The 8,686-nt window shown below is 38.4% G+C and overlaps 1 protein-coding gene across 1 annotated transcript; it reads left to right on the top strand.

The window, feature by feature from the left end:
• Nucleotides 1-1,734: 1,734 nt before the first annotated feature.
• Nucleotides 1,735-3,807, top strand: LOC126706669 (probable pectinesterase/pectinesterase inhibitor 41). Its single transcript, XM_050406203.1, has 2 exons — nt 1,735-2,722; nt 2,920-3,807. The coding sequence occupies exons 1-2, from the start codon at nt 1,759-1,761 to the stop codon at nt 3,612-3,614; spliced, it is 1,659 nt and encodes a 552-aa protein (XP_050262160.1). The 5' UTR covers nt 1,735-1,758; the 3' UTR covers nt 3,615-3,807.
• Nucleotides 3,808-8,686: the final 4,879 nt, after the last annotated feature.

Below are 8,686 nucleotides of genomic sequence, written 5' to 3'. Positions count from 1 at the left end.
GTTGGGCTGGCTAGGCTATATATATATATATATATATATATAATTTTTTTTTTTTTTTTTTTTTTTTTTGAGAAACAGCTAGGCTATATATAGTATATACATTAACATTCTCATACGGGTTATGAGAGGACTCTTAGAATTCATAAAAAAAAAAAAAGAGGACTCTTAGAAAAACATACAAAGAGTTTTTACAAGAGTAGTAATTATATCTGGCTAAAGATATCCACGTATGTAAGAGGCTTTAAGTTTGTTTATATATATAGTTATGATTTTTGTGATTTCATATTATTGATAGGAAAAATACTAAAGCTACTAATTATTTTACAACTGCTGATGTAATAGGTAGTTTATTGGTAAGTAAAAAAGTAATATTAATAGTGAACACATAAATAAAAAACTAATAAAAATTTATCATATCAATAGTTTGTAAAAATGTTGTAAAATAATTTATGGATGTAAAAGTAGAGGTTTTGTTTTTGATTGCGAATCTAGGTATAGGAATTGATCAACTTCATTAAATATCATAGTTTTCTGTGTAAGTTTTTATTTATTATTAGTACATTTCAGGTTGAAACCAAATTTCAAAGATATACGTCCCACCAATCACGACTTGAACAATATATATAACTTTGATCATTTGTTCAATTCAAAATCTACATGAAATGCGGGGCATACAATAATTGAATGTGTAAACTACATTTGAAAGGAATTAATAAAAACAGAACTGATAATTAATTTTCTAAAGTTGAGTGCCACCAAGCCTAACATCAATGGAAAAATATATGGATCAATCTGAACAGGTATGAAAGAACGTGCGGCATTTTCCATTCAATTTGGTGTTTTGATGTTGAATTCCGACAATATGGACTTTATTTATTTTGTTAGCTAGTTATGTTTTTGTTAGGCCGAAGATTCCAAATGTCAGGAACTTAGAATTTTGGTATGTATTCCCTCTTCTCTAATCAGTGTGCGGGTTTTTCAGAGTCAAAAAAAAAAAAAAGAATTTTGGTATGTATTCGTTTCGGTGTCGGTTAGCACCAACCTTTCATTGACAAAATGACTACAATTTTCATGCAAGATCTAGATGCATGCTTTAGTATTATCCAAAAAATGAACATTTTGCATGACACAATTTCTTCCCTTCTTTTTATATATATAGGGCATATGTTGGCCAAAATGGGCATTTACTCCTTTTGCCCAAAACAAATAGCAAAATACTTCTATTTTGAATCTCGATTTAATAAAAATTGAGTTACTTGCAAAATGTTACATGAAACTCGAGTTCGATGTAATTTTTTTAAAAAAAAGTTTTTTGTCTAAAAATCAAGTTTTTCATTGAAACTCAATTTCTTAAAAATCGAGTTTTTTATTGAAAATCAATTTTTAGAAAATCGAATTTAAAATAAGGACATATAGCTAAATAGTTTCAGAATAGGTATATTTTGCTACTTGTTTTAGGCCAAAGCGAAAGGGGCAAGTGTCCATTTTGGCCGGTATACGTTAGTAAATCATTTTAGGAAAATTTTTATAAAAAAAAAATAAAATTGACTTTTTAACTTTGAGATATTTATGGTAACGTTTAACATTTTGAGTCAAGATCTACGAGCTTTGACAAATTCATGCAAGTTGACTGACAAATTATTAGTACCGTCACACAATCCCACATCCAAATTGCTATTTTTTAACTAATTAATTAATCTCCTTTCTTTCCCCATATATATCACCTTTTCCATTCACATCTCTCATCTTCAAAGCAATATGGCTTGCAAGCTTTTCTTTCTCATAGCAATTCCTTTTTTCATTACCCTTCCCTTCTTTGCCTCTTTGTCTTGTGCAGATGGCAACTCAGTTAGTACCATTTGCATGTCCACCCCATATCCTTCTTATTGCAAATCTATTCTCCCTAACCAAACCACAGATGTATATGGCTATGGCAGGTTTTCAATCCAGAGTTCATTATTGCAATCCCGTATATTTTTGAGCAAAGTAAACAGATATCTTCAAAGCCAGTCCTCTTTGTCCACCACCAAAATTCGTGCCCTTGAAGATTGCCGGCTGCTAACTGAGCTGAACATAGATTTCTTATCAAGCTCCATTGAAGATGTCAATAAAACTAGTAGAACTCTTCCTGATTTGGAAGCCGACAATGTCCAAACCTTGCTCAGTGCCATTTTAACTAACCAGCAAACTTGTTTAAATGGCCTGCAAGAAGCAGATTCAGCTTCAAGTGTCACAAATGAACTCTCAGGTGCACTCTCTAATTACACTAAGCTGTGCAGTGTTTCTCTAGCTCTCTTTACCAAGGGTTGGGTGCCAAAAAACAGAACATGGAAGCCTATGATGAACCATGTCACATTCCGAAATGGACTCTTGCCTTTAAGGATGTCTAGTCGGACGCGTGCTGTTTATGAGACCGTGAGAAGGAGAAAACTTCTTCAGTCATCCAATGAGATTACCATTAAAGACATGGTGATCGTGAGCAAAAATGGAAGTGGAAACTTCACCACCATTAATGATGCCATCAATGCAGCTCCAAACAAAACTGCCTCTACTGATGGATACTTCTTGATCTATGTCAAGGCAGGTGTTTATGAAGAGTATGTGTCCATTGCAAAGAACAAGAGGTATTTGTTGATGATTGGAGATGGTATCAATCAAACAATTATCACAGGCAACCGAAGTGTTGTTGATGGGTGGACAACCTTCAATTCTGCAACATTTGGTAAGAAAAAAAAATTCAAGATCTGTTATCTTCTAACAAGCATTTTTAACATGCCCAAAAAGATCAAATTGTTTTTTTTTTCAACATTAATTGTATTGTAATGTAAGTAATACATTTAATAAGAAGTTATGAATTTTTGTTGCTTTTTTAATGTGGACATTTAATCTAATGGGTTTCATGTCAATATTGCATTGCAGCTGTGGTTGGACCAGGTTTTGTGGCCGCGGACATAACTTTTCGTAACACAGCTGGTGCAATTAAGCACCAGGCAGTGGCAGTTCGGAATGGGGCTGATTTGTCCACATTTTATAGGTGCAGCTTTGAAGGGTACCAAGACACCTTGTATGCACATTCTCTCAGGCAATTCTATAGAGAGTGTGATATATACGGTACAGTAGATTTCATATTTGGCAATGCTGCAGCTCTATTCCAGAATTGCAACATATATCCCCGTCTGCCAATGCCCGGACAATTCAATCCTATCACTGCACAAGGGCGAACTGATCCAAATCAAAACACAGGTATTTCCATTCATAATTGTACCATTAGAGCAGCAGATGACTTGGCCTCAAGTAATTCAACTACTCAGACCTACCTGGGAAGGCCATGGAAGGAGTACTCTCGCACAGTTTACATGCAAAGTTTCATGGATAGTTTGATAAACCCTGTTGGTTGGCGTGAATGGGATGGAAATTTTGCACTAAGCACATTGTATTATGCAGAGTATAATAACACGGGACCTGGATCGGACACTACAAACAGAGTGACATGGCCTGGTTACCATGCGATTACTAATGCCACAGATGCTGCTAATTTTACTGTATCTAACTTCTTGCTTGGAGATAACTGGTTGCCGCAGACAGGGGTGCCTTATTCTGGTGGACTAATATGAACAATTTCTTCTTCTTCTTCTTGTTTTTTGATAAGTATATGAACAATTTCTTGGATATGACTGGTCATTTGCTTGTAATTTTAATGTAGTATAAGTACGTGTAAATTAAAACTAAGCTTCTCCAATGTAAAGCTTGGCAATTTCATTTCAGATTGAAGAACAATTGGAATAAAGTAGTTTGGATTCAAATTTATATCATAAAATAGGATCGAGTAGTAGTTACGAAGTTTGCATTTAAGTTTGGGGTAAAATAAAAAAAATTAATTAATAAATACTTTTAAATAAAAAAAATTGAGTAACCATAATCCAAATTACACTCTTTTAAGTTTATGTGAATTGTCATTTCCGTCCATAAAATATAATTTTTGCTATTTTAGTCCTTAAATATTTTTTTTTTGGGGTCAAATTAGTCTTTCCATTCATTATCATTTATAAAATTACCATTAAATCCAATAAAATGACATTGTATCACATATGTGAATATCTCACTTTTATAAAAGGCAATGTACGTAATGACCAACTAGACAGAAATTAAGGGAAAAAATGACAATGCTTGGAAAAAAAATGGGTCTATGCTTCCCACCTCCTAAAGCCATCTATGGGCTTCGAAATAATAAGAAAGACCCTATGACTTTGATACCAATGAAAGAAAAATGAGAACATACGTCTAGAACCTTGTGTGCAACTATTCCACATTGTAATCCATGTCATCACAATTCACATGGTTGTTACTTATGGTGGTGCATTCTATTAGAGCAGAGCACACGAAATTCACGGCCAATTATCTTCAAATCCATGAAACCAGCTTCAATTGCAAATCAAATCTTTTCCATTCTTTGGCAAAAGACCGGTATCACAAGACCAGATTGATACTGAGTAAGAATTTTATCTCTAATATTAAAGGCTAGAAGAAACAAAAGAAAATAGCAAAAAAAAATATGTGTGTGTGTTAAGTGCAAAGGACAATTATTAGATACCATATCACTGCGTGTCCTCTCTAAAAGAAATTCCTTTAATTCTCCTTCAAAATCCAAGAGGAAAATTCAGTTTGTGTATTTATTTCAATTTTAAAAAATACATTTGGAATTATCTCATCTCATAATTACTACGCATTGTATTAGGAAAGAAAATCAATAGTTTCCATTATGGGTTTCATTTTATTAGGAAAGAAAATCAATATTTTTTATGGAAATCCATTCTATTTATATTAAAGTTCTATAATTCACAATGAACTTGGATAATAATATAACGTAAAATCTGCCAACAAAACAATAATAATAAAATAAAATAAAAATCATCATGATACATTTTACACATGAAAGGGAAATAAAATTTTATTGGAACAAGGAGATAACGTATTGTGGGGTCAGAGAATTCGTGGCCCAGACCCACTTTACATTAGGGCCCAAGGCCTAAGCCGAAGAGAGCTATTGCCGAGGACGCATAATGAAAGCCCAAAAAAGGCCCAAGGATATGGCCGAGGACGATCTTATGCTCAGCACCTCACAAAACGCCTGAAGAAAATGGCAAACTCAGTACAGGGGCAGGACAAGGGAGAAAGCTGCCAACATCGTAGTATAGAATCCTGCATCTGGCAGACCCATACTCCAAACCATGCTATTTAACTTTTCCAACCACCCCCAACCACTCTAGGTATGGATTGACAGGACAGGTCTACACCCCAGAAAGTGAAACTTACACGTGGACACTAAAAGGGAAGTGAACACTAGTATAAAAGAGGGAGAGAGAGCAAAGGGAGGGGGGGGGGGGAGGCCGGAAGGTGGATAAAAATCCTAGGAAAGGGAGAAGGGGAAGGATACTATGCTCCTCGGACATAATCCGAGGACCTAAATCCTACAACCCATACCAATGGAATGCTTAACTAGTCAAGTCAAGTCCACCCATATAAAAGCTTCCATCAAAACCATGACTAAACCGCTGACCGGTGACCAAGGTCCTGCCTTTCAAGCCCACTCTCTACAAATTACATTGTTAGGGCCCTTTACATACGAGCCCAATGTCATTCTTAGGTCGTTAAATAATCGTATCCCTACAATTGGCGCCGTCTGTGGGGAGGCTTGCGCGTTGGCACAGGTGGTGGTGGAGTCAAGCTTCTGTCAAGCAAGGGTCGGCGAAAGCTCCTTCATTTCCAACAGCACGCTGTTGTTGTTCCGACATAAATTTCCGCTAGGGGCTACGCCTCGCAGTATCAATGGCACGGGCAGCTCTAGGGGCCTCCAACATCAAGCTAACGCCCCCCACCTTGGCCGAGGGGCTAATCTTCGAAAACAAGAAAAAATACAAGTTTTGGACAGATTCAAGCCCTTGTATGGTCCTCGGACTCAAGCCTATGGGGAAACCAGCTACTTAAGAGAAAAGACACAAGTTTTGGATAGAACCAAGGCCTTGTATAGTTCTCGGACTCAAGCTTATGGGGAAACCAACTACTTAACAGAAAAGACACAAGTTTTGGATAGAACCAAGGCCTTGTATGGTCCTCGGACTCAAGCCTATGGGGAAACCAATTACTTAAGAGAAAAGACACAAGTTTTGGATAGAACCAAGGCCTTGTATGGTCCTCAGACTCAAGCCTATGGAGAAACCAACTACTTAACAGAAAAGACACAAGTTTTGGACAGAACCAAGGCCTTGTATGGTCCTCGGACTCAAGCCTATGGGGAAACCAATTACTTAAGAGAAAAGACACAAGTTTTGGACAGAACCAAGGCCTTATATAGTCCTCGGACTCAAGCCTATGGGGAAACCAACTACTTAACAGAAAAGACACAAGTTTTGGACAGAACCAAGGCCTTGTATGGTCCTCGGACTCAACCCTATGGGGAACCAACTACTTAACAGAAAAGACACAAGTTTTGGACAGAACCAAGGCCTTGTATGGTCCTCGGACTCAACCCTATGGGGAACCAACTACTTAACAGAAAAGACACAAGTTTTGGACAGAACCAAGGCCTTGTATGGTCCTCGGACTCAAGCCTATGGGGAAACCAACTACTTAAGAGAAAAAACACAAGTTTTGGACAGAAACAAGGCCTTGTATGGTCCTCGGACTCAAGCCTATGGGGAAACCAACTACTTAACAGAAAAAATACAAGTTTTGGACACAACCTGGACGTTATATGGCCCTTAGACTCTACCCCGGAGAGGAGTTACCCATTAATAGTTGGGTTAATCCCTAGACTGAATGGAATCTCCAGTCTACCCTCGGATCCTCAATACCAGGGGAACTGATGCGATTGTGATAGGGCCAGGTGTTATCAAAAACACGGCCAAAGTCCCTCACTACTCGACAACCCTTTCGGATGGTTTATTTTGAGTTTATCATTCTCGGACGGTTGCCTCACATGCATTACGGAGCACTCAGCTGTTATCTCGGTTAGTGTCATAAGTTTAATCTACTATGAGTTAGCATTATTATACTTGATAATGTTGATAAGTTCAAATTAGTAGCTTTCTGTTTCAAGGTTTTCTGCTCTAAGTATCATTAAAGGAAAATACACATGTAGTACCCCATTCACAAAGTAATTACTGCAGAAAAGAAAAGTATTTAGAAGGAAACAGATCCATCTCTTATTAAGACAAAGAAATAGTACAACGTACAATGAAAGAGCTTGAATAAGCTCATACTGATAACTAACTACATAAGCAAAAAGAAAAGATACAAGGAAATGAGGAAAAAACAGAAGAAGAGGCGCAGAGAAGAGAGATGTAGCAGTTCTAGAACGTTGTCTACGGAAACCATTCCTCAATACTTTTACATACCCATAACTCAAGCAGCAAAAGGACCTAACATGGAGCTAACACCTTTGAAGAAAAGGTGCAGGGAGTGAGGTGTTCGCCGGTGGCCACATAGGAAGTTGATGAGCCTCCATGTTAGCCACGCCTGCGATAGAGCAGATGGCGCTGATGGCAGAAAACCTTACTTCTGACGCACCAAGAATCTGATGCGACCAGTACCTGCTTCGGATTTTGACTGAAAGAGGCAGAGATACCATCCCCACCTTGTCAAAACGGAAGATTATCTTGAGTCTGTGTCTCCCCTGTCCAGACCGTACCACCTTGAGTCTCGGAAGGATCCAGTGCCTCTGTGGCGGGTGTGGTTCCTTCACCCCCACCGTGCCTCAAACATATTGCACTAAGGGTGGATTGCACTTGATATGGAGACTGTGATTATGGCTGAAGGATTATGAATTTGAAGGAGCCGAAGGGTTTATATGTAAGGGGAATAACCTCCTATCCTACTTATATAAAGGGCAAGTTGGTGGCATTCAATTTATGCAGGTTTCCAAGGAATGCTACGGACAAGACGGTTTTGGTTTAATTTCCAACACCATCTGCAACCATAAGATTTGAAGATCCTCGTGAAGGCACGCCTCGAGCACTGAAACGTCAAGGACACCGCGTGAGTAAAACTAAAGGGATGCCTCTTAATTCGGCACATCTCCCATGCAAATGGAAAAACACCAACATCAATAAAGTACAGAATTTGAGCAAGCCATGATGTGGGCCTAACATCACCAAAACCCTCCTCCCCAACTAAAAAGTCGGGCAGTAGGATTTTGAGAGGCTATTGTGGGGCCAGAGAATTCGTGGCCCAGGCCTACTCTACATTAGGGCCCAAGGCCTAAGCCAAGGAGAGCTATTGCTGAGGACGCATAATGAAAGCCCAAAAAAGGCCCAAGGATATGGCCGAGGACGATCTTATGCTCAGCACCTTACAAAACGCCTGAAGAAAATGACAAACTCAGTACAGGGGCAGGATAAGGGAGAAAGCTGCCAACATCATAGTACAGAATCCTGCATCTGACAGGCCCATACTCCAAACCATGCTATTTAACTTTTCCAACCACCCCCAACCACTCTAGGTATGGATTGACAGGACAGGTCTGCACCTCAGAAAGTGAAACTTACACGTGGACACTAAAAGGGAAGTGAACACTAGTATAAAAGAGGGAGAGAGAGCAAAGGGGGGGGGGGGGGGGGAGGCCGGAAGGTGGATAAAAATCCTAGGAAAGGGAGAAGGGGAAGGATACTATGCTCCTCGGACATAATCT

Source organism: Quercus robur, chromosome 11 (genome assembly GCF_932294415.1).
Source record: "Quercus robur chromosome 11, dhQueRobu3.1, whole genome shotgun sequence".
Lineage (NCBI taxonomy): Eukaryota > Viridiplantae > Streptophyta > Magnoliopsida > Fagales > Fagaceae > Quercus > Quercus robur.
This window is presented reverse-complemented; position numbering and strand designations above follow the sequence as displayed.

Bases quoted from the DNA above. Each gene is read 5' to 3' on its own strand.
- LOC126706669 (XM_050406203.1), top strand. From the start codon at position 1,759: ATGGCTTGCAAGCTTTTCTTTCTCATAGCAATTCCTTTTTTCATTACC. The intron at 2,723-2,919 runs GTAAGAAAAAAA...ATTGCATTGCAG, and splicing joins CTTCAATTCTGCAACATTTG to CTGTGGTTGGACCAGGTTTT.